Source organism: Talpa occidentalis, unplaced genomic scaffold, assembly GCF_014898055.3.
Source record: "Talpa occidentalis isolate TD23 unplaced genomic scaffold, MPIMG_talOcc4v2.1 talOcc4.15, whole genome shotgun sequence".
Taxonomy (NCBI): Eukaryota; Metazoa; Chordata; class Mammalia; order Eulipotyphla; family Talpidae; genus Talpa; species Talpa occidentalis.
This window is the reverse complement of record NW_023601543.1, coordinates 63921768-63947060: the sequence shown is the minus strand read 5'-3', so window position 1 is coordinate 63947060 and position 25293 is coordinate 63921768. Positions and strand designations below refer to the sequence as shown.

Genomic DNA, 25293 nt, shown 5'->3' with positions numbered 1-25293 from the left:
TTTGAGCTCTGGGGAAGTGTTATACCAGGCCGTGCCCACCCCCCAGGCACACCTTTTCCAGAAAAGAGCTGTTGCATTATGTGAACTTCATGGACACTCAGGAATTCCCAGCCTTGTCTCTTTAAAGGCATTTCTAACTCCTGCCACCCCAAGAGGAGACTGGTTACTTCTCAAGCCCTTGAAAGTCATGCTCACCCCTGAGCGACGGACACTTGGACATTGTAACAAGGTAAGAGGGGGCTTTCGGAAAATTCAAATTCAAACACATCGCTGTAGGTCTCGTCGTCATCATCCTGGTCTTCGGGTCCTGGGGGATTTGCCAAGACATCATATCCACTTTCATCATCGGGCTCTAACGGAAGGCAAACAAGGGAGAAAGAGAACCAGTAAGCCACAACGAGATTTCGGCCGTCGTCAAAAAGGGAAAAGGACCCTCAACGTTATGGATTCTTTCCCAGTCCAGCCCTGCTCAGAGTACCCACCACCCGCCAACCCTAACCCACGCCAAAGAAATGTTTTGTGACCCATTCGCGGCCGGCGCAACTAAACAGAACACGGCTCACCACACACAGAGCTGCCGTAGAACTCCCAGGAGCCATTGGAGTCATCGTCACTGCGACCTTGCAGGTCATTCAAATAATCTGGAGGGAGAGGAAAATAAGAGCAATAAGATGGATTAGGGGGATTTCCCCCTACAAATTCAGAAGCGGCTGCCATGTCACTTCCTGTCCCCCAAGATACTCCCTCCCTTTCTGCACTTCTCTCTGGCACCCAACCACCTGCCAAATCTGACGAAAACCAACATACTTGCCTCACCCGTCTACCCGTGACGAACCCCCTTTCACGCCCCAGTCTGCCCAGACTAAAGCTAGCCTGGAATTTCTTCAGCGCTCAGATGCAAAACTCAAGTATATCGCCTACTGGACAGACCAGCTTTATGCTGCCTTTCCCAGTCAGCGTGACAGAAATGAACAAAGGTGGGCGAGGAAGTGAGGGGCATGCTGTGGCCAGAAGTGACCGTGCAGAGGTTTGAATAAGAACATTTCCGGATCTTTTGCGTACCTGTTAAAAACTTTTCCATAAGTTCGCTGTGGGTCATTTTCATTATGGTTCTACCTGAGTACGTAGCTAAAGTGGGGTCAGCACCATAGGAGAGGAGCAAGCGGACAATTTCCAAGTGATCATTCTCGACGGCATCATGGAGAGGCCTAGGAAAGACATGATGGAGAAGGCGGGGCGTTCAACGTCTGCATAACACCTGCCTCTGAGACCAACAGGCAAAACTGGCAGTATGTGCCAAACCTAGACTCAGTATTTCACCGAGGTGTGTATGGGTTTCACTGCCATTCCAGATTCAGAAACTGAGGCACGGTGATGGGCCTGAGGTCAAGCAAAGAATTACCCTGTTGGTATTGCTACTCAGGACCCTTCACAGGGCAGGTGAAGGGATTATTTCAGGCCTCATTCTCAAATGCAAATCAATCTTAAGCCAGGGACCAAGGAGAAACTCAAGCCAAAATGAGAATGTTTTCAATGAATTTAAGAAGTGACAGATTATAAGATGACCACGACTCAAGGGGGAGTGGCAGGGGCGGTGGTGGTAGTGGGGCGGAGAATAGGCCCACATTCATGAAGCTGAAACAACAATTGTTAGACCATTTTTTATCTCTTTTTTTTTAAGATTTATTTTTATTTATTTATGCATACATAAATAAATGTAGGGTGTAGGCCAGAGGTGCAGGGAGGGTGAGAGGATTCACCAGAGACAGAGTGGGGAACAGAACAGGCAGACTGACTGAAGTACACTGCTGAGGGGAGCAGCGGGGGAGACAGGAGACTGTCTGGTGTCTGCTGCACCATGTGGGTCAGCTCCCTGGCTCTGCTTGTTAGTGCTGAGACTTTAACCCCTGCACTACCAGGGAAGCCCTGTTGGACCATTTTTTTGAAAAAACATGTACTCCTTTTCAAAAGAGACTAAGTGCAAAGTGAAGTTTCTCCTGAAAGCTGGGACTTGCCAGCTCAGATCAATAATCAACCTTCTGGCCCAAAAGCAGGGCTTTCAGGAGGGTACAGAGTCCTTCCACCTGTGTATCCACATAGGAGGGGGGTGCGGGGCTGGGGAGACGGGACACTGCCCCAAGTTTCATGCCAAGGGCTGCTCTCTGGGGGCTGTGAAACAGCATGTATGCTTTGGTTTGCTTGAGATTACAACTGTGAGGAAAGCCTTGGTCTGCCCGGCCCCCCGGGTGCGACCCAATGCCGACCAGGAAGGTGCCGACTCGGTCCTGGGCCTCTGACCAATAAACCCAGGCCACATGCAGGGTGAGGGCCAGGCCTGGGAACATAGGTGGAGATGACAGGTCCTACTGCAACGAGTCTGTCCGTCCGAATTCCAGGTTATTTCGGCTCCACATATATTTTAAAACATCATCATTTAATAGATGTTAACAGAGTCTAAGATCTTAAGAAGGCAACAGTCCCGATTATTTAAGCAGGCCTCCACCCTTAGGGGGACTTCTGTCCACGAGAGCATGACAAACTTCTGAAAGTTCTAAATTTTTCAGAAAGTCCTATTCACTTCCATTCCAGAGGACTCTGCCATTAAAGCGTCACCATGTCATGCCCCCACCTTTCCTCTACAGGTGTCTCACATACCCCAAGAGCCACTGTCCATGCCCCGACAGGGCCAGGCGGAGAGCAAGACCCACCACTGACCTGGTTCCATCCTGGGCACTGCAGTTGACATCAGCGCCGTATTCAAGGAGATGTCGCACGATGTTGAGCCATCCCCTCGCACAAGCTTCATGGAGGGCACAGTAACCTGCATTGTCTCGATGGTTCACATCACAGATCTTGTTCTCCAAGCAGTATAAGACCACTTCCTGTGGGGGTAAGGAGGGGTGCCATGAGACCACTGCTTAGTGAACCTTGTAAAGGTGACCTCTCCACAACTTGGCAGTGAATGCTGCTTTCAAAGGCACACATCCTTGGGTCCAAAACCCCAATGTGGCCCAGGCAGGTGGTAGGAAGTTTCAGTGGAGATAGTGTCGAGGGTTCTGTAGGCCGGTGACTATATTTGAAACTTGGCCCTGCTGCCCCAGCTGCTGGGCCTTCACAAGTTACCTGTGAACTTCTCCATAGGGCTACTCAGAGGGAACAATCAGAGAGCTACAAAAGTCTCTCAGCCGAGGGCCCCGCATGGCCAGCACAGAGGGGTCTTGGCTGCTGAAGTCTCAGACAACGCACTGGGAACTGCAGGGCTTCCACGCTCCGCTCAGGAGGTGGTTACTGACAACAACACACGCTTAGATAAAAGTATGGACGACTGAGGCCTATAGTGAAATTAAAATCATCTGGAAAACATTCCACAACGGGGGCGGGGGGGGGAGAGGAGGGAGAGGAGGAGACACTTGTGTTACCCAGATCCTCACACTCCTGTAAAGACCCAAAATCTGAGGTTGGGTCACAAACGCTTCTGTTTAAGTGGCGTCAAAGAGGACTCTATGCACCACATACATCATCTAACTACACAAAAAGCTTCACGTCACCCTGTTTTCTGTTTGGCCTTGCTCTCTACCTCACTCGGGGATGAATCAATATAATACCTTCATATTTACTTAAATTAATAACGGGTCTGATATGCCACACACTGCAACGTACACATTTCAAAAACTAAATAAAACAGGTGTGCCCTGCCCCCTTCTCAAAAGGTGCTCTGTGTCAACAGTTTGCATTAGAATCATTGTTATTAATCTTACTTCCTTGGCATGTTAAAATATTAATATGAACTGCTCCCAGTAAGCAGAGCAGTAATTTATTCATTGTTTTATTACCTTGATTAAGAAAGTTTTCAAACACACGAACAGCATTTGCCACCAGAAAACATGTCACACTATTCTCCTACAAGTCATGCGCCTGGCAGGGAGCTTGTCAATAAGCAGAGCCTGGAGGTAGCCCAGCACCCAGACCGCCTGGTGAGGGGGAGCTCAGGCGGTCAGAGCAAGCCTCCCTGTGTCAACTCTTGAATAACTGAGCTATTAAATCCAACACAGGGGTCATTCTAGCTGCTCAGAGGTGTGGCATGGGTTCTGAAAAACTTTTTGTCCTTTCTGGGACACATCCCTTGCTAAAGGTGACTACTCGCTAAGGAGCTAACTAGAATGTTCCATATGCTGCAAACCTAATGCTACAAGCCAATAAACTAGGTACCCTCCAATCACCCCTGGTAGCCAAGAAGGTTTCCAGGTGCCCGTTGCCTTGGGTCACCGTGGCAGTTCCCTTCCAAAACAAGAGGAGGGAGAGAAAAAAGGCATGCCCACAAAAGCGTCTCTTCGTTCAATTCCCAACCTGCCAGAAAGCCCACAATCCTCTGGGCTCCCAGGCCACCTGGCCTGAGCCCTGGTATCCAGGATACCGCGTGAAGCTGCCGCTCTTTTAGCAGGCCCTCACTGGCCAGACTCTAGTGGACGGCTGCAAGCTAATGAGTTGTGTGCCTTAGCCAGGGAGAGGGCCCATCACGTGGCTCGAGGATCAGGCCTGAGCACCACCGACTGCTGTGCACAGATCAATTCGCCCGGGGCCCCGCAGCCCGCCTGGTGTCCCATCAACCCAGGGTTATTTGCTCACAATTACGGCCTCACCTGGAAACCTTCCTGGCTACCAGGGGTGACTGGAGGGTACCTAGAAGTGAGAGGAGGCCAAAGCTGATGGGCAAGTCAATTCTCTTTTTCTGGAGGATGGCAGCAAAGGCAGTAGGATCCTGACTTTCTTTTTGCCACGAGCTGTCTTCAGCTCAACCATGTTGGCACCAGGGAGCTACTGACATGGCTTCTCATTTCCCCAATTGCTCAGGTTTCCTATTATCTCTGGATAACCTCTGAGGTATCAAGAAGGAAGGTGGGACTGTTCTCATTCAACACTGAGGTTGGGGGCGGGGGATCTGAGGCCCAGAGAGGGCAAACCCCAAGGTCAATGAACACAAAGCTGTAAACCTGTAAAACTCAGGTCTTGTGGTACCGGCTCGACTGGGAAGCTTCAAAAAGGCCCAGACTGGGCCCCAGCCAGAGGGATGCAGTCCAGCCCTGAGGAGCAGACCTTCTCTGTTGGGGGTCAAGTGGGCTAACTATGCTCTCCTAGATAGAGGGGAGGGGTGATCCTCTAAGCCGATGGCAACCGCTGCCACCAATCGTTAGAGAGAAGGCTCAAGAGGCTGGGAAGTCTGTCTACCCCCATTACATTTCTTGGCTTATTTTCTGCACTAGAAATGGGAGTGTTGGAAGGGCAGGCCATCCGTTCCCCAACAAAATCGAACTGTTTTTGTTGGACAATTCCCTGTTAAGCGGCTATAAGCCGAATGCCATTAACGGCAAAATGTAACCATAAAGGCCATAAACCCGACATTGTTAATTAATTAAATGCCTCATTAACTTTTTTAAAAACATGATTTATTCAATTCATAGAAAATTTCACCATCACCTCGGAACGCACAAGCGTGTGGTTGCACACTGGCATTTCAGCCTAAGAAACAGAAGAAACAGAAGTCTTCTTACCAGGAGAGGAAGATGCGAGAGCACCTCCAGCTATGCAAGTGGTCGGATTTAACACAAAGCTCAAGACAGGGTGTATCTAAAGTTTGAGAACCAGATTAACACAACCGAAGGCTGGGATAGCCTTTCGATTGCATATGGTATCTCTAACTAAGCAGAAAGTAACTTCAGGAAAGTCCTCTCAAACCTGTGCACTCCAATCACACTTTAAGCCAGGTTAGCAAAACATCCTTCAAGGTGTAAGTTGCCTGAGCAAGGTTTAAGGCTATAGTTCCAACATTTACAATTCTGCCTAATGAAATTCTAGACAGTTGAGAAGAAAGTTCATCTAGTAGTGAAAATGTTCAGCATCAAAACCGGTGGCCTGTGCAATACATATATATTGAAATTTACCTATGAAGAAGGCAAAAACTGGTCCAACACGAACATTCTCAAGGCCACCATGTGCCATCAAAGGCCTGGTATTCTTAAAAAAAGATCAAGTGCACCTTGGTCCAGGGCCTTCAGACCCACCAACTCTAGGAAAGCAACCAAAATAGAAAGTTCCTAATAGGACCAACACAGATCTCTCGAGGTATCTGGTCCCAAAGGGAGACTGGTGGAAATGACAAGATCAAAGACAAAGCCAGGAACCCTGGCCTCAGTGGCAGGCTGCTTTCCTGCCCACCTCCTCAGCCCAGTGCTTGCTGGAAGCACAAAAGGCTATTTTCTCAACCATGACTACTCTCAGGTGAACACCTGGCGTGCAGGGTCTAGTTCAGCGCCACGTGCAACACCCACCCTGTCCCTCTTATGTGCTGCTGCTGTTGGCTCACAGGAAACCGCTTGGATTTCATCTGTAGGTACTGAACTAACTACAAATCATTCCAGAGAGGTCTTGCCAGGTAATCCAGAGATCTCCAAAAGAGACACGTCGATACAAATGGCACATTCAGCCAACAACCAAAAATACCCTCAAAGTAAGAAAGTGCTCGTTCTTTGAAGGCCTGTTCTGCAGGGTTCTAACTTCCTAGCCACACAAGTCATATGGGGGGCACTTAGGGTGGAGGAGGGTGCAACGGACGGCAGTACAGAGCTGCTGGGGCATGGAAGACAGGGCTCTGGGCACGCCCCGAGAGCCTTCACTAGAGCCCGGGGCCAGCCTGGGTCCTGCCACCCGCCACTCATCCACACCTCCACGCTCAGCCTGCTGAACCGCATTTTATTTTCACCGCTCAACTCCCAGTGGGCTGATGCCAGCATTAAAAAAGTGCCTTTGCCCTGTGGGCTATTACATCACAATTCCAACTGACAAGTGCAGTGGGGGAGACGCACAGGGCAGAGGGAGTCATCTGTCTCGCAGAGGTTCTGAACTGTAAAAAGGGCAACTCCAAGCAAGCCAGAGGAGGGGGTGGGGCAGGGGTGGGCGTTGGGGGTCAGGCAGGATTACTCCTGATACAAGTCACTGAACCCCTCTGGGGGCTCAGCTTTCTCACCGGAAAGTAGGGTGATACTAAATCACTACCACGCAAAGATGCGGGATGGGGGAAATGAGTGACTGCAGATGATCCGGGCTTAGAAAGAAAGAGGCTATCTTTTTCTCTACAGCGCTGCAGAGATAGCAGCTATCACTGTCATCGGCCATGCTGGGTGGGAAGGGCAGAGAGTTTGGGGCAAAGTCAAGTGTCCCCCCCCATCACGCTCTCAGAGACACCGCTTGGTTCTGCCTCCCCTCCCCCCGCCCTCTCCTGCACAGACATTTCCTGGTGGTGGCCCTGTGGGGGAGCACGGCTCTTCGAGACAGCACAAGCAACCCCAAATAGAGCGAATAACTTCTCTCCCCCTTGCTAATCAGAATCCAAAAGGCCTCATTAAAATTCGCCCAGTCGCCAAGCCCTGGGTTATGTCAGATTTTATATCAGAGATAAGTGAGCGAGACTGGAGGATGCCGAAGCAGCCTACCTGCCTGAACACGAACTGAACATCAGAGAGGCCTTTCTTTTCACACCGCGATTGAACAAGCCACCAAAGAATAGGCAGCAGCACGAGAGCTGGGCGAACACAAACATCCTGCTGGAACCCCCAGCCCAGCCCCCAGATGGGGAGGAGGTTGGGCTCCGAGAACCCCTCCCCCAGCCAGCGTGCCCCCTGAATCCAGGGCACCCACAAGGAGACTCACCTCGTAGCCAAGGCGGGCAGCGCGCTGCAGGAGGGTCTCACCGGCGTTCTTATTGACAATAAGTCTCCGGGCTTCGGGCGGCATCGGGCGAGACTGGATGGTCTCCGGAGGGGAGGTTGAGCGCGGCAGCTGTGAGGGCTGGGAAGCCGGTAGCAATTGCTGCAAACGGTCGAAGGGTTTCTGGTCCTGCTTGGCTGGTGACAGATCATAGTCGGAGCTGGGCTCAGGCCGCTTTCTGAATCTCCGGAAGGTCACCTATCACGAGACGGGGACAGCTCAGACATTCGGGGCCTCTTCCCACACAGGCCTCCTTCCCTCCTCCCATATCACAAATGTGAGTGGAGAAGGCACTTTTGCCTTTTGTTTGGGGGGCAAGTGGGGTGTGGGTTGGGGAAAAGGGTTTCATTCTTACTAGTGGGAAACTTCACTATCACCAGGAGACCTGCCCCATTAGGATGGGGGAGGGGAGGCCGGAGGGATGGGTCCGGAAAAGGAGAGCTTTGTCCCCAGAAGCAAAGAGGCAATAGAGCGGAATGTGCTCACACAGGCCCAGGGGAAGCGAGGAGCAAAAGGTACCTTGCCATCAGCATTCTCCACGTAGTAGTCCCCTGCCAGTGACAAGCCCCGCCTGGACTCCTGCGGGATCAAGTGCTTGGTTTTGCACAGTCTCTTCCCGGATGGTTTCTCACTGTTGTCGGTGTATTTCTGCAGCAGGGAGGCAGCCTGGCAATCGTCTTCTTCGTCTGCACACAGCACATCTGTCTTCTGATTTTCTTTAATTTTCTGCTGTTTGGCAGGAGGCCTCGAGGCTGGTGTGCAGCTTGGCTGAGTCTGCTTTTTGCCGCTTGCATTGGTGGATGAAAGGCTCTTCATGGGCGGAGAGCCGGAGAACACAGGCAAGCCTGAATCCGGAGGGGGGTGGTGGGCAGACGGGTGGGGGGGGGGGAAGAAGCAGGCGTTACACAGTTGTAGCCGGTGTGGAAAGAAAAGCCCATTGTTAGCACTGATCACTGGAGCGGCTTCAGTTTTTAAAGATATACCAATTATGTTTTCAAAGCATTAATATTTTAATTATCCCACATTCAAACGGCAAATAGGTTAACCCACAAAAGCCAAGTGGCAAGTTCTTCAAAGGGCCAGGACTTGAGGGCAGAAGCCAAGGCCTTCCTGCTCTCCTGCCCCTACCCACTGGGGGCCTGGACCATCAGGACCTGACCACCAGACTTAGCCTGAGGCAGGAATGAGGCTGCTGGCAAGCCCCTGGGGTCACCCAGATCTCCCTTTGCTGCCCAGCCGCAGGCTGGATAAGGAAAACCTGGGGAGTCAGGCTCCTTTTTCCGTACATTCCAGAAGGAAGTGCAGGGTGCAAGGACAATATGAACAAACTCCCCGCCTGCCACATCCCAGTCAACTTCTACGGTACTCAGGCTAGTCAAGGGTCCTTTCCCACAGAAGTGGGGCACCCACCCTCCAGGAGTGGGGCGAGCCAGCTATGTACCTGGTTCATTGTCACTGGATTTCAGAGACTCTTCTGACCAGCTTCTGTTGCCTTTCGCCTCTGCCCTTTTCTTGCCAGGCTTCTCTTCGGTGATGTTATTGCCCTGGGCAGCAACCTCAGGCTGCACAGCCTGGGTCACTTCCTTCCTGCCCTGCCGGCCAGGTTTGCCCTCTGCTGCCGACACCTGCTGTTCCCACCGTTCTCTAAGGTGCAGCAAGTGGCGTTGCTTTTTAGGATGGAGCCCTGTTAATTCAATGCACACCTTCAGGTTGGTCAGCTCACTATAATGTGGCTCTTCTAAGTGGTTAGAGGAACTGTTTGTCATTTCCCTCTCAGGCCAGTCATCTAATGGAGAAATAACTACAAATTAATGAAAAAGCCCCTGGGGGGGGAACAAACTCTTTTATGCATCACTAATAGGGTGGGGGAGGGGTGGGGTGTGGTTACAGTCTCTCTTGACCTTGTCCCCAAATCTTGGGAGGGGGTCTACTTGTCTTTGGCCACTTTGGGGCCTGAGCTCCTACATCTGGCTTGGGAGGAGGGGAGGTGCCAGGGGCTTCCCTAAGGCTTTGGGTGGGGGGGTGGGACTCCAGAAGGGGACTCGAACTCCGCCCATGACGCCCCAGGCACCCTGTGGCTAGGTGGGCACATCTCCTGTCCATCCACCTTTGGCCACACCCAGAGGTCAGTGAAGCTGCCTGAACTCACCTTTGGAGACCCGTCTTCGCTTGGCTTTCAGTAGAGGGTCCTCAGACAGCTCCTCCACAGCGGTCTCAGCGAGGCTGCTGTCACCTGAGACTTTGCGCTTTCGGTCCAGCCGGAGAGTAGGGCTGTGTGGCATGTCTACAGACGCCTGGTCGGCAGGCGGCTCACTTGCAGGCTGCCTGTCCACGAAGTACTTCTCCACGGGTAGATCTTTGTCCTCCGAGGCTTCGAAGGGATCATGTTTATTTCCAGCACCATACTCACCTGGGGGAGGGGAGCCAAGAACACACAAATGAAGAGTCACAGGTCAACAGGGGGAGGTAGGGTTTGGGGAGCAGGAGTCTCCATGCTGTGGCAATCTGCAATTAACCCACCCTTCTTTGGAGGTCGGGGGTCTTCCACACTGGCAGCACAAAACCCTTAGAAACAGCACTTCCCAAAAGAAGGACAGCAGGACTGTGGGCAAGTGAAGCAGAAAGCGAGGCATATACCACTCACAACTTTCTACCCTTTGAGAGTTAGGGCACGAGGAAAATCAAGGAGAGATGAGGCATCAGCACTATCTTTTTTATTTTTATTTTTTTTCATGCACCATGAAAGAACTCCCTTCCCGACACATCTTTGATGGTGCTCGGGTCCCCTCCAGGGCCCTTGTCCACAGATGGCGGGTGACCCCACAGCAAGATCTAACCAGGCTGGGGCTGACCTAAAAATCTCTATGGAAACATCTGCTGAGGTCATTATTCTGAAATAAAAGGAAAACTGATACAATAAAGAGACCAAATATCCCCAAAATGTCATCTCCAGAAGGGATAACACCAATGTTCACTTAGACAACAGGGGAGATGATGAGGCAAAAGGCACGGGAAAGGGCGCTGGGAGGCATGGAAGCCGGGAGAGACCAGGGCCACCTGGACCCTGGCAAGGGCAGAAGGTGCAAAGGAGCCATTCCTGGTGCGCGCACAGAGTCGGGCAATTTCAAAGGACTCAACCCCACCCCTGCTCATCCTGGGTCCTCTTTTGCTAAGCCAGGGGAAGGTGGGGGCGGGGAGCGCATCACTGAACCATAAAGCTGTTCCCATTTCCCACCCGGGAGAAGGCCCTCTAGACCCCAGCATCTGGGTGACAACATGCACAGCCACAGGGACGCTGGTCACTCGGCCTGGCAGTCTTCTTCGTGCCCTACTTCACATGCGAGCATCTAAGGACAGGCCAAAGACAAGACTTCGTCCCTTCATCACCACGTGTCCTTTAAAGACAACAGCAAAACTGCTTACTCCAGCACTGCTGGCGCCACTTCTGTGCCCTCTGCCCCACCCAGCACTGACTCGTGGCTTTTCCTTCAACCACCTCAGCCCAACATCGCGCCCTCCTTTTGCTCTAGCCTAGGAAGTAGCTCACTGACGCTTCGCTGGTCACGTTTTTTTTCTAAGAACCAAATAATTCCAAATAGTCACTGCGACATGAAGGGGGTGGCCTCACGCTGATCCTCCACATCACCAGGGGGATGAGCTCGGTATTTCCGTAACACTGAGCTAAGCCGCCAAGTTCATTTCTAGATAAATAATAAACACACCCCTCATGTGCTGAGCCCATTCCTCCTGTCCCCAGTTCCCGTCACACAGCACTCCTACTTCTAACCAGCCGGCTTATCCCCTATCTCTGGGGAGCATTCCAGGTACGGTAGTGTCACGCCCCCCCTCCCCCACCATGGCTAGCCTGTGCTTTCAACGTGGAAGGAGCCCATTCACCTCCTCTCCAAGGCATCCCAAGGTGGGACAGAGGGGGACCATTGTCCACTCTTGCAAGGGAATAAGGGAGTCACCGACCTCCTCCCTCATGAAAAGTGCATAGTATGGACTGGGAAGGCACCCCCAAAACACCACCATTGCTGGCTGTTGGGGCAGTGTCCTAGGAGACAATGGAATAAAAGTTGCTGCTCACCAGACCTCCGGGCCAGGCAATTCAACTATGCCAGTCGCAGGGCTGTGGCTCTCTAACTACTCTGTCACCCTCTTACCCGCCCTGGCATTCACAGTGCCAATTTACAACTACGCCCCCTTAAGTTGGAAAGTGGAAGTGTTACTGTGAGCGGCTGCCTCCCAGGTCTAGCGGGGTAGAAGGGGAAAGGCCAGAGAAATCACTTTAGCAAAAGGATGCCGAGACTCTGTCTCAGGCCAGCTTGAAGTTTGAAGATGTGAGCACCCCCCTAGTTACACCATTTGTCTGGTCCAGTCAGCCTCCCCTGTGAGCCCCATGGGACAGGGTTGGGGAGCTATCGCAGGAACTACCATGTGCTATTTTAAAATTAATTTTAAGATGTGCTCCCCTCCCCATTTTGGGTAGGAAGGCTGGTTCAAACCAAGGGATTTGAAAGCAGACATGACTGGGTCGTGATCAGGCAGCTACTTTAGCCAGCGCGAGGCCCCACGGCCTCTGAGATGTCTCCCAAGCAGATCAAGTACTTCTCAATCCAATGTTTCCAACTCTACTTCCACAGTTTCCATTTTAACCCCGGGTCTCCTTGTCACAACCTGTTAACACTCTCAATCTGCCCAAACTTTCCAGGAAATCAGGTGATAGCTCACCTACCCGACCCTCTGCCACAGCGCCAGCAGCTACTGCCCAGAGATAGCCACCCGGAAGACCTATGCTGGCTTAAGCAGCGACTGGGGACCTGTTCCTCAACAAACAAGAGCACCCCTGCAAGATTAGTCCCTCCCTTGTCTCGTCCGGGTTTCCCACCTGGTGAAAGCCGCCTGGGTGTGCAGGGCGGCCCCGCCCCAGCCAGGGCAGAGAAGGTGCCTCTCATCGCCGCTGCCAGTCAGCGGCCAGCGGGGCTCCTTTCCCAAGACCTTCTGAACAGGCCCAAGGACCCTACAGGGGACTGTCTGCACCTCCTCCTCCTGAGGAAGAACTCGCCTCCATGGCTTTCTTGCCTACTTCACAAGAGGATCTTTGCCCGAACGAGGTCCCATCCACCCTCCTCCCAACCACTGAGCCTCTTAGAGCAAAGATTCCGATTCCCCAGTGATGCCTCTAAAATCTAACATGACCTCACTCAGAGTAACAATGCAAAAGAACACCCACTGTGACTGCCCAAGATGCACACGACCACCAGTCATGGAGGAGAGGCCCCGGCCACACCCCTGACCACTGGACCTGGGGCTCCTCTGTGAGGCTGGGCCAACAACCCCTTAGGGTTATATTTGAGGGCAAAGAAGATAGACAGATCCGGGTCCTAACCAGCAGGATCTGCCATGGGTGCTACTTTCAACCCTTCAAAAAGTGGGAAGCCATGTGGCCCTCGGTCACTTGATCAAAGCAGATGTGAATGTGACTGTGCTGTTCATGGTTTAACACCTGCTCCCTGCACATGGTCATATGACTCACGGCACATACATCCCATAATTTATCATGGTTGTGCCATAGCGCTATCTCACAGAGGCAATCACCATGGCAACATTTACAAGTCACCATAGCAACAAAGCACCCTCACCACTGGTGAGCCAGGCCCACCCAGTGAGCCCTAAATAAGGTGGGAAAGTTTGAGGGGCTGGGGTGCCCCAGGATTGCCACTCCCTCCTCTGCAAGTAACCTTATCACCTCCAGTAAAGGCAAACCTTGTTAAAACATATACCACCCTCCACAGAAGGGGCACGGGGAGTATCTCTTCCTAACTCAAAAGAGTTTACAAAACATACAGGTGTTCTCCCAGAAGGAGGTTTCCCGAAGCCCTCTGACTGGGGCTTCCTCTAGTTCCTGCCCCAGCACTGCCCCTGAGCAGGTCCTAGGTGAACTCTGGCCAAGAGGCTGGCAAGGGAGGCAGTTTTTCCAAGTTGGAGAAGGGACGGATGCCCCCTGCCCCTCCCCATCCCCCCGATGCCTCCAATGCCTCCTATTGATGAACCTCCATGTCTGAGGAGTTTCCTCATTTGTTAAACTACTAAAATAAAAACATGACTCTATCTACTCCTGCTTCCATAAGGAATAAACGAAAACCCTGATCACTGTATTTTCAAGTCAGTTCACTTAAACGAGGCCCCCCCCAAAAAAGGGGTCCACACCCGGGTGGCCATCACCTGGCTGGAAGACCCCTGGAAGGCATCCTGTCTCCATCCTAGCTCCCACATGCTCTCAGTTGGGCTCTGGGACACGCTGACCCCGCGAGAAGGGAACCAACATGGAGCAGGGTCTAAGCGCATATGGACTCAAGACTTAAGGGCCCAGGACAAGGCTCGTTCATCTGCAGCTGAATGAATGCAGCACCTGCTGGCCCCTGGATGAGGCGGTGGCGGCAAGGACAACAGCTCCTCTAGGCTTCTCTTCTTGACCAACCACAAGCCCCCAAATTCCCAGAAGGCACGTGGTGGTGACGCGTCTCCTTCATTGCCACAATTCTTAAACCCGAGTCCCGTTCAACCTCCCCAAACCTTCCCTTGCCCACAGTGGTGATTCCTGGCTCACTGGGCACTGTCCTGCGTGTTTCAGGACAGCCTGAACTTGGACGGTGGAAGGGAGCATTTTTCAAACTATCTGGGGCTTGGGCTCCACCGCTCACGGATCACACTGAGTTCTCTCGATTCAACGAGAAAGACACAAACTTCTCTTGGCAAAAAGCCAAGGGGAGACCACTGACATGTGACAGGCAGTGCTCATCCTGGGTCTGGCCATGTTCCTGGAAAACCAGAGAACAGGACAGAAGACTCGGGGCTGGCTACCTTTCCATTCCTTTCCCCCGGCCTCCCTCACCACAACAGAGACAAATTCTCTCTTGAAGGTGCTGGGGGGCAAGGACGTCCTGAACAAACTCCGCAAACAGGTTTTATGGACCCCGCCCCCACGCCAAACCAAAGAGATCCACGACCCCAGGGACTACAGATCCCATAATGTCATCACCACCGAAGGAGGGTTGCTGGGAACTGAGGGTGGAGTTAAGCAGCCAGGCTTGGTATATAACCAGACACATGGGTCCTGGGGGCCCTTGGTTTTCTCCAGTTCTCAGTGTGCTATTGGGGTACCAGCTCAGTGGAACGGGTAGGACACATTCACCAATTTCTCTTTCTCCCTGAGTTATTCATTTCTTCATTTCCCCTTCTTGTAATAAACCCTTTTTGGGTGTACCTGCCGTTGAGTCTCATTCTAAGTCCCTTTTAAGCGTGCAGAGGAGGACCCACAGTCAGGCCAACCCATTTCACATTGGGGTTGCCCTGTAACAAAGGCAGTTCCTCCTCCTGGAGTGTGGCACCTTCCCATTACCTTAGCTTTCCTCATTTCCACCAGGTCTCTCTGAGAAACTTGCCCAGAGTTGGCGAGTTAAAAGGAAGGAAGGATTGTGTGTCTGCAGAGAGCATCGTGAGGAGGGAGGCTTCTTCTTTGCTGTTTCATTCAAGAATGGCTAGGACTCTCCACTTCCGCCTCAGCCCCCCAAGGTGAAGGTAAGGGTACATTTACTGCAGGTACATCAAGAGTTCCTACCATGCGGGGAAGGCCTCCACTCACTAGCAACAGAAAGTACTTTCTGAGGGATTAATGCAGAGCGAACCGGTCATGGTGAGGCTTACCCAGAAGCCTGGCCATAGGTCTTTTGACACCAAGGAGGAGCTGGGGGTGCCGGGCAGGGGGCATTTCTCCCAGCAAGTAGAAAACCACACATTTCCCAAACCCCATCAGGCACCAGAGCTCTCCGACGCACCCAATGACACAGAGCTCTCCGATGCACCCACTCGCACTCCGAAGTTCACCTAGAGGCCCTGATTCACCTTCACCAGTAAGCTTGGAGGTCCAGAGTGGACTTCAGGCCTCAGGCACACACATGTAAGAAACGAGAAAGACCTCATCCGTTTGGTGCCAACACATCTTACCCACCTGGAAGCCTCACAAGCAAACCCCAAAGCCAAATGCAGTGGGGGGAACAGCTATTGGGACTGAAAAAAAGATCACAACCCGAGGCCAGCACTAGCTTTCTTCCCAGATATGGTCTCCAAGACATAACAGTCTCTCTTTGCTGGAAAGAACACCTTCATTTGGACCACGCTCCAGGACGTGTTGCCCACTCACAATGATGGCAAAGGGTCCTACCAAAGAGAAGAATTATGCTCATGTTTATGGTGACTTCCTCACATTTCAACAAAACCTCTCCCTCTGGAGGGAGAATGAAAGACTTCTTGCACTGGGGCTGGGGAGCTGCCTCTGCCCAAATCGCTACAAAAAAATATAGCCACACTAAATAGAACACAGGCTAGGCACACATAGGTCTCCGCTGTCATTCCTCTGCTGCATTGTATCACACTGTTACTAACGGGACCAGTGTTTAGGAGGACGAGAGGTGCCCTGGGAAACAATCTTTCATGGGTATCTCATTCCCCAATGCCACAAAGTTCACAAAGACAATTAACCCTTTCTCTGATGGCAAGAGTGGCCTGTTTCTCCAAGCTGCCGCCAACTGGACATGTGGCCATTACAAGTGAATCACTTCTTGTTGCCCCCCACCACACACACACACACACACACACACACACACGCGCGCTCTAGGAGCACAATCACCCAGTCTCACAGATGCACAGATGAGGTATGACACAGAAGCCGCCTGGATTGACTTACATCTCTCAGCATCATTCTGGTCTGCAATAGCCTCCTCCAGGGCGACCGACTTTGGCTTTTTGTCCTGATTTCCTTTCAACCTTTCCCAGTCTGCAGGGCTGAATTTGCACACCTCTGAGTCTTTGGTTGCTGGGTGGCCACCTTCTCGTTCTTTCATCTCCAACTCTGAGAAGCGCATCATTGCACGCTAGAAAGAGAATGGAAATGGAAAAAAAAAAAACACAACACCTTACCATAAAAGCTATTTCATTTGCCTTACCTTAAAGGAAAGTATTTTCAAAGAAAAGTTCGCCCAAAACCAACCACAATTTACAATACAACTGAGATACTTTAAAATTTAACAGATACAAATTTAAGAGTATCTAAATATAAGGAGTCCCATTCTTTATTCATAAAGTCATATGTATATAGATATATATGCAGTGTGTATGTATAGCCATACATACACGAGTGCACAGAGACAGACATTCTCTTTGGGAGGTAAATAAAACAAAACAAAAACACAACGCAAAGAAAACAAAACAAGAAAACAACAGAAAGGAAAACGAAATGCACAATGAATAAAGACGACCATGGCCCACAAACTTCCCTTTGTATATTTGGAAATGAAATTTAACTCAAAAGGTTTATGTAAGATTCTAGTAATAAAAATTTGAAGAACTGACCTCACAGTAAGCAGCGGGTAGACATAAAATACTGTCCTCTTGTAATCCTTCCATCTATGTAATTAAAATGGGCACTCAATGGATCATTTAGATAACTTCATCCATTTTTATAAGCATAAACCAATTTTTTCTTAACATTGCAAAACAATTTGGCTTTATATATCTCTTAATTAAAAGTAAAATATCTTAAGGAAATTCCTATACAACATCTATCATAATTCACTAACAAGTTAAATACATACTCTATTCCTTTAAGCGAGCTTTTTTTTTTTTTGTGGAAAAAAAATTGCATGAATCCCACAGACATGCGGCTGCTACACACCTCCACCAATTATCATGTAAGGCATTCTAAGCAGCACTTCTATTTGTTAACATACAGTAATGGCAGAGAAATCAAAGCAATTGATAGGTAAACGTCATGCAGTCTTTAGATAGCCTTCGCAATAATTACAACTTCCCTTATCAGCATTCCAGTGGCGTTCTCTTAAAATCTACAGAATAACTTAAAAGTACCCAGACACATGAACCTCCTAAGTACCACCACTCACGTCCCCTTACTGGACACATTTCATACATTTAAATTACCATAAGCTTAGCTAACCACATCTGCCCAGTGTCCTGTCCTACTACACTCCCCCAATTCTCTTTACACATTAAAAAACTGACACCTGGTAAAGTTACTGACATTCGGTGGGGAGGGGGCTCACCTGCAATGCGCGCTGCTCCCGGCTGAGCTGACTGGAATCTGCGTACAGTTCAGTAGTGACACACTTGAATCGGTCACCCACGTAACCGGCGGAGTTTGCGATTCTCTTTGCCAGCTTAGATGGCTTCGGTTTCAGAACTTTGCCATCATTAGACTCCGCCTCATCAGCTCCATCTTTGGTATAGGTGGGGGTGACGTCCACACTCGGTGGGGCACCGCCCACACAAAATGGTTTGGGATCTTCTTGGGTTTTACCAAAAGTTACGGAGGGGCCATCGCTGCCCAGAGTGGGCTCCAGGAACGGAGTGGAAACTGGTATCCCCAGGTTCTCCTTGTTGGTCCCCGTTGGAACACTCTCCTTGCTCAGGCTGAAGACCGACTGGCCTGGAGCCTGTTTGAAAGCGTAAGCTTCATGGAAGTCACTGATGCGCCCCAGCTCTTCCCGGAGGGCGAGGAAATCTCGGTGCGGCTGCAGGGCCGGATCAGTTGGGGGCTTGCTGGGCTCAGTGCTCTGGCTCACGCTCTCTGCGGCGAAGCCAGGTTTGGACACGTTTGGGTCAGTTTTAGCATCTGGCTCTTCCCGGAGGAGGTCGACATAGACTAGCTTGTCGCTTTTGAGGGCAGTTTTCCCTGGATTCCAGCTGGGGCTCGGCTTTAGGTTCTTATCGGCAGGGACGTCTGGATGCAACTTGGTGCTGCTAGCTTCCAATATCTCGGAAAACCGGTTGCGGAGGGTTGGGTCCTCGTAGCGGGCTCGCTCGTGGGATCGAGACCGTCTCTCTGGTTTCTCTTCTTTAGTGATCTCGATGGGCGTGTGAGGTATCAACATGGGGTGCACCATGCCCAGCCCCAGCGCATCTTGGTAGGTCACAAACTCTGGCCGGCCCGTGGGCAGCCCATAGGGCAGTCCGGGCTTCGGGGCGAGGTGGCCAGGAAAGAGACTGCCATTGGGCAACAAAACCGGGTGAGGGTAGACAGGTCCCTTGCCATGTAAGGAGAGAGGACTGATAGCAATGCCCTCAGGCGCTGGGTATGGGAGGTAACTCCGGGGGTAGGGAATAGGTGGGGACCTGAACGCCTCATTTGGAGACAGAAATATTGAGCTTGGAGGGAGGCCATTCTCATTTGCTTTGAAGCTCGGTTCTGGGTTGCTGGCTTTGGCGCCCTTGCTGCTGGTGCCGCCGCTGTGCTTGGCAGGCGTGGTGGGGGGCTGGCCCACGTGCTGAATGACGGATGGTGTGGTGTCCACGGAGCTCCTGCTGGTCTTGCTGCCATCAGAGTTGGCGTTGGGGGCTGGTGATGCTGAGGCCGGGCGGCCAGCACTTGACACTGATCCTGAAACATTAGTGACCACAGCATCTGTGCCGCCCATGCGGGGGCATGATGAACTCCGCTGCTGGGGTATCGCCCAGTCCAGGGCCTTGTTTTTCAGCGGCAGGCTTTTGCCATTGCTTTCTTCGTTAGGACTTGGCCCAGGCACCACCCAGGACGAGGGAGCAGTGCTAATGATTTCAGATCTATAGATAGCACAGCCATTTCCTGGAGGAGATGTTTCTTTCGGCAGCTCACTTCCGGAGAGCACCAAGCCGCTTCCAGCTCTGCTGTGGACCAGCACTGTGGGGGCCATCTTTTTCATGTGGTCAGCTTTGGAAGCATCGACATCCACCACTTTAGAGGACAAGTCTAGTGGCTTGTCGGTGACGTCTTTGGTAACCGTCTGCTTCTCCAACAGAGGAGGCGAACCACCATCTTTTCTGTCTTGACCCACTGTTTTCCGGGTGTGCCCGGGAACTGGTTGGGCACCATCGGCCCCTTCGGGGGCCTTTGGATACTTGCCATTAGAGAGTCTGGCCCCGGGGAACTCGCTGCTTACTGTCATGTATGGCTTCGACAGGGTGACTGAGGGAGAGGTGGAGATTCTGGCGTAGTGCTTGTGGAATTCTGAGTAGGTGTCTGTAGTGGGCTGGGAGGGAAGGTGGACTCGGGGTGAAGGCCGAGGAGAGGGGGGCAACAGGAGAGCTGTGTCCCCAGGCAGGCCACTGGTGACCGCCTTGGCAGAGGGGACCCTAGACTGTTTACTGTTCTGGATGTGAGGGTAGGCATGGGACTCGACAGGGTTCCCGGGGCTGACGCCCATCTTCCAGGGCAGGCTTTTGTCTGCGCAGTGGACCAGGGGAGGGATGGCTGGGGAGGCGGAGGGTGTCGAGAGCCTCATGGGTGAAGCCAGGGAAGATGGGATGTGGGGACTGACGTAGTGAGGTGGCGGCAGGTAGAGAAAGCGCTCCCCGTTGGTGCAGACCGGAGAATACAGTGGCTGGGCCAAGCTGTAGGACTGCTGAGGTAGCAAGGCCTTGTACATGTTCAGTGAATACTTATTTGGCGAGTCAAGGAAAGGGTAGATGGCTGATGTGGCACCTTCCATGTAAGGATTGACCCAGGGCAGCCGCAGGTAACTAGCACCATTGATGTTGAGCGGGCTCTGTTTGTCACTGGAAGGCCTGTCCAAGCCCAATGTTTCCGCTGTAGGGACAGCACTTTTTTGTATTCCAGGCGGTGTTTTATATATAGCACTGAAGCCATTTGGGGCTTTTCCAGAGACAGCGGAGGCCTCCACTGCCTCGGGTGTATTGGGTTTGAACTGCATCTCTGGATTTCTCTCAGAAGAAAACCCAAGACCACCTAGAGTGCTCGTGGCAGCCTCCCGACCTTTCTCTGAGCCCAGTCCACACAAACTAGAATAGACGATGTTTCCGGGGACACGCAGCCCTTCTCGGATCAGGCCAGTGCGGTCCATGCTCAGTCCTGCCAGGCCATCAATCCGATGGGCCGTAGTTGCGTCCACCTTTGCAGAAGAAGGACATGGGCGTTACTTAGGCCGGGCGGTCAAAGTAGCTGGGCCCATCCCCGTGGTACAACCAAACTAGTACAATAGGATATCAACCTCAACAGCTGGGCAGAAGGGGTTAGAAAAGTCAGTCTTCACAGAGCTGGGCCCGGCCCCTCCTCCCATATTCAAAACCATTTGCTTGCCTCTGTTCAGCTAGTATCCTGAAAGCACGGAAAAACTTGATCCCTTTCGACTTGAGGCCCATACATTAATTCAGTCATCTATTAACTCTGGAAAATTCACCTTCTCAGCAAAAATTCTTTGCTGCAACTGAGATGACACCCCACTACTCAACACTGCCTTCATGGGGTACAGAAGGCCACAGAAGGGGGGGTCTGTTAAGTGGGGGGCTGGGGCAGAGTTCACTGCATTTTTCCTAGATGTAGGAAGGCATTATTTAACATAACAAGAAACAGTGGCAGGGTAGGAGGACTTTGGCTGTCTCCTTTCTAAATCAATGAAAAGGCCATGGGTCAAACTGTGGTTGTGTCTTTTAACTTCCTCTCCCTGGTGTCTAAAGACAGTTCTGTGTTTCATATTTTACTGGAAAGGTGAACCCTAAGGGTCTACTTGGAAGCTGGGAATTTATCCAGTTGGGTGCACTGGTGTGGCACTAGGGGACGAGGATGAAAGGAGTGCACAGCCAAGGAGGTGAATAGGAAGTGCTTGGGTGAAGCTTTGTCCTGCCACTGGAACTAGCTATACTCCCTCCTCCACACTGCCCTGAACCCCACCCCACCCCCGCCTCCGCCCCCCCAACACCGCCCCCAAAAGGCCCTTTAATAGTATGCAAATTAACGCACAGATCGATGACAAATCACTGATATTCAGATAGTACATCAACAAAAGCCATTAATCTCTTACCACGTTGTGGTTCAAGGGATTTTCTTCCCTTAGTTCCAGTCTGGCCTTTGAAGCGTCACCATCGTTTACCGGAATTTTCCTATTTAAAAGGACACATCAATTTCATGAAAGCATTCCTCGCCTAATCCAGCTTTCACAGATCTCCCCACAACAGGCCAGTTCCTAGTAACTCCATTTATTCAGATTGCCCCTAAAAAAATACCTATTCCTCCCCAATGGTCCATAGTGGAAGCTGTCCCCAATGCCGACTCAACTGGACAGAGTAAAATGGAAGGCAGGGCAATGGAGACATGAAGACACAAATGCGATCCTGAACTGGATGAGCCAGAATAGCACAAATACTTCTCCCATGCATCCGCAGCCCCTTTTTTCTGGAGAGGTCAATTAGTGCTCTACTGTACTAGCTGACCCTTACAAGCGCCACCTGAGGCCAGTCATGAAGTCATGCAACAGCCAAAGACTGAAGGGGGACCAGAAAGCCAGAGACTAGGGACAAGCTGGCAGCATCAATCACTTCCGTGTTACCCATGAGGGCAGGCTTTCAAAACTTGTCCCCAAACAAAGTTAGGTGCCATGTCCTAAGAAACTGGTTTCCATGGTGATAATGAAGCCATATTTGACTGCCTTTATCAAAATGAGAGGGATACACACTAATATCATCCAAATGTCAGCTGCTCCAGGCTCCTGAGGAAGCCGCACATCTGTGCCAGGCTGCTGCGGCTGCCCTGGGACTTGTTATCAGAGAGCATCGATAAAGAAAGCACTTGGTGCCAACTTCTAAATCCCCAGGATAAAATCTCTGACAAGCAGCAGAGGAAAGTTTCATCATTACCCTGAAGAGCAGCTTCAATCATCTACTGCTTAGCTGCCTCAACCCCCACACTCCGAAATTACTGATTAGGAAGTCTAACAGATCTGTCGGGTGACTGAAACCAGGAGCCAGTGGCCACAGTGAGCAGGCGGCAGAGGACAATGAGAAAGCCTGGGCTTAAATGAAGTGAAGGGTGGCTATCTCCCCATTTATTACTGAGCAAACTATTTGTTTTAAAAGCACATCGAATGCCGATCCACCTGGGCCCACACTCCTGACATTTAGAGTTAAAGCAGCATATAGGCTGGGATTAATTCTCCTTCATAAATATGAAATAATAAATTAAGGACGAAAGTGCACTGAAAGGCCGCTTTAGGGGCTAATCTTTTAAAGGGCGGCAATGCTTCGCTGAGCCAGGTTGCCTGTTAAAACTGTAAATCAAGGGCTGCAGGTTAGGCGGGAGCTCTATCTCCCCCGCCCCTTTTGGGCCCACTCTGGCTTCGAGAAGATGAGGGGGCTTCGGCACTGGCTCCGCTCAGGAGCCCAGGGGGAAGAGATCCGCTCATTCACCTGTCTTCGTTGATCCCACACATGCGGACCCTCTCGCTGTTCATCCAGCTGTGAACGTTCCCATACAGGGGGGTTGCTGAAAGCATGTCGTCTTCTTGGATGGCAGCTTTTCTTCAAGCGTCTAGTCTGTTTAAAAGAAAAAAAATCCCAGGAGGCTGAATAAAGAAAAGCCAAACAGGGAAGGGGGGGGCTCTTTCTAGGCAATTCATAAAGAACGCAGACTTGGGGAAGGCGGACTGTGCTTCCAGAGGCCCAGGATGGGAGAAATATACCTGACGCGAAGGTACAGGCGAGGGCCACAGTGGCTTCCCCAACAGCCTGGGGAGCGGGGGTAAGGAGAGGGTTAAAGCGCCACTCCCTCCTGCCCCCAACACAGCAGGTATCATGCCCCCTCAGCCCCCTGCACTGTGGCCTTCCTGCCTTCCTCTTTCCCTGCCTTTGGAGAACACATGTGGATGTGTGGATCCCAGAGTGTCACACACTGATTCTTCCAGAGGCTGGACTGCAGGATAGCCAGGGTCTGGGAACTTCCATCCAGGTGGAGTGTGCAACTTACAGATGGGGGTTAAAAAGAGTCGGTGGGCTGGCTAGCTGCCCCTACTGAGCCCCAGATTAGATTAAGCACCCAACCTGGGTGGTTTGGCCTGGGAGCGGCAGAGGGAGGCGGCTGAGTAATTCAATGACGCCTGCTCGCTGGGGACAAGAAATCATTAGCGAGCGCAGAAAGTCTTAGCAGCCCGGGCTGCGAGCCGCTGGCACACCAGGAGCGGGCAAAAGTCACCCATTTTCCACCTACCGGGAGGGGGAGGCTTTGAGGGCAGGGGAGGGAAGAGCACCTCTCCCCCACCTCCCTTACCTTCTCTGCCCACTAGCCCCACCAGCATCACATTCTAGTTTGCTGCATGAGTGAAGGGTCAGGACAAGCTGCATTTTATTAACAGGATTATCACGGCGCGTGATTTATCCTCGTGCAGGATTTTAATTGCTCTTTGGAGGTTGAGCCGTTTCTTTTGACTGCGCTTCAGCCCATATCCTGCTGTTAAATGCTGGGTTAATAAGTAGGGGAGCCTTTAATGCCTGGGACCGATGGCCCTCAGCAATTCCCTGCTCACAAACACATCACAGTCTCCCTTGTCCGGACCCGGCCGTGGCATCTTACACAGGACTCGAACCTAAGTGTGAAATCATTGGTGTGCAGATCATCAGAGGAACTTTTCTCTCTCCTCCCTCACACACCCACCCACAGAGTTTCCGAAAGCCCAAATGTTCCCTAAGTCGACACATTTCCTTTGTTAGCAGGAAAAAATATGCAAATGCTTGCTTTTACACTTTAGCACATGGAGCAGACTGCCAGGTCGGCTGGGTTGGAGGCACCGGGTCAGGACTCTCTTTCCCAGAGTAATTGAGGATGAAGGTGGAGGGGCACCTGGGAGATCCGAACCCAAAGACCAGACTATCCTCCCACATCTCTTTGTCCTAACTAGGTCCTTTGTCCACCAGCATCCCCCACCGGCCCCTATACATAGAACACCGTCTGTTAATCAAGAGCCTCACACACAGATCCGTGGACGCAGAGAGCTCAACAATGAATTGCAGAAGGAAAGGCAAGGGGCCGCAATCGGCAGTTGCATCAGGTCTGGTGAAATTCTCCAGGAAGATTCTCTTTCTTCCAAGAGCCAGGGGCTTTTCCAATGGGTTAGCCACAGTGCCCCAAAAGAGAGGCTCACATGTTTCAAGAATGTTCTGGGGGCCTCCCTGGCGGCCCAGGGGTTGTCTCAGCTCTACCACAGCTACAGCATGAGTTCCATCCCTGGCCAGGGAGCTACCCACATGGCACAGCAGCCCTCTCCTGCCTCGCCCGCTGCTCCCCTCAGCAGTGTATTTCAGTGGCTCTGCCTGTTCTGCTCCCCACTCTGTCTCTGGTGAATCCTTTCACCCCCCTCCACCCCCACACCTCTGGCCGACACCCCAGTTCTTCTATATATAAAAAAAATGTTCTGGAGGGGGACTCATGGGTTTTTTCTTCCCTTTTCCACCATTAGGCAGAGCCCGTCACCACAGTGTCCCCTCCCTATCCCCTGTTGCCCCTCTTAACAAAAGGAAGACATTCTGGGTGACCTACTATAGACAACAGTCCTTGGGGCCAATGTCCTGGTCACGGGCTGCAGTACTGGGATCTTGCCGTGGACACCCCAAGGTCCCTGTGTGCTCTATGAAATGTGGAAATGACAGCAGGAGCAGAGAGTCCACCGACCGCCTAAGAAAAGGGTGACGATAGAG

At 51.7% G+C, this 25293-nt stretch overlaps 1 protein-coding gene across 11 annotated transcripts in view; it reads right to left on the bottom strand.

Annotated features, from left to right (window-relative positions):
- Positions 1 to 25293, bottom strand: part of BCOR (BCL6 corepressor) — a 118045-nt gene that overhangs the window by 3581 nt on the left and 89171 nt on the right. For 5 of the 11 annotated variants that reach the window (XM_054695772.1, XM_054695773.1, XM_054695774.1 and 2 more), the window contains exons 2-14: positions 23014 to 23139; positions 21633 to 21711; positions 17883 to 20723; positions 17176 to 17229; positions 16511 to 16697; positions 9911 to 10171; positions 9203 to 9547; positions 8281 to 8606; positions 7705 to 7959; positions 2716 to 2882; positions 1063 to 1208; positions 564 to 641; positions 196 to 352 (exon numbers count right to left, since the gene is read on the bottom strand). In XM_054695772.1, coding sequence (XP_054551747.1) covers positions 196 to 352; positions 564 to 641; positions 1063 to 1208; positions 2716 to 2882; positions 7705 to 7959; positions 8281 to 8606; positions 9203 to 9547; positions 9911 to 10171; positions 16511 to 16697; positions 17176 to 17229; positions 17883 to 20723; positions 21633 to 21711; positions 23014 to 23099 — 4982 coding nt within the window. In that variant the 5' untranslated portion in view covers positions 23100 to 23139. The remainder of the gene's footprint in view (positions 1 to 195; positions 353 to 563; positions 642 to 1062; positions 1209 to 2715; positions 2883 to 7704; positions 7960 to 8280; positions 8607 to 9202; positions 9548 to 9910; positions 10172 to 16510; positions 16698 to 17175; positions 17230 to 17882; positions 20724 to 21632; positions 21712 to 23013; positions 23140 to 25293) is intronic. The other 6 variants (XM_037512528.1, XM_037512525.2, XM_037512526.2 and 3 more) reach the window with 3 other exon arrangements.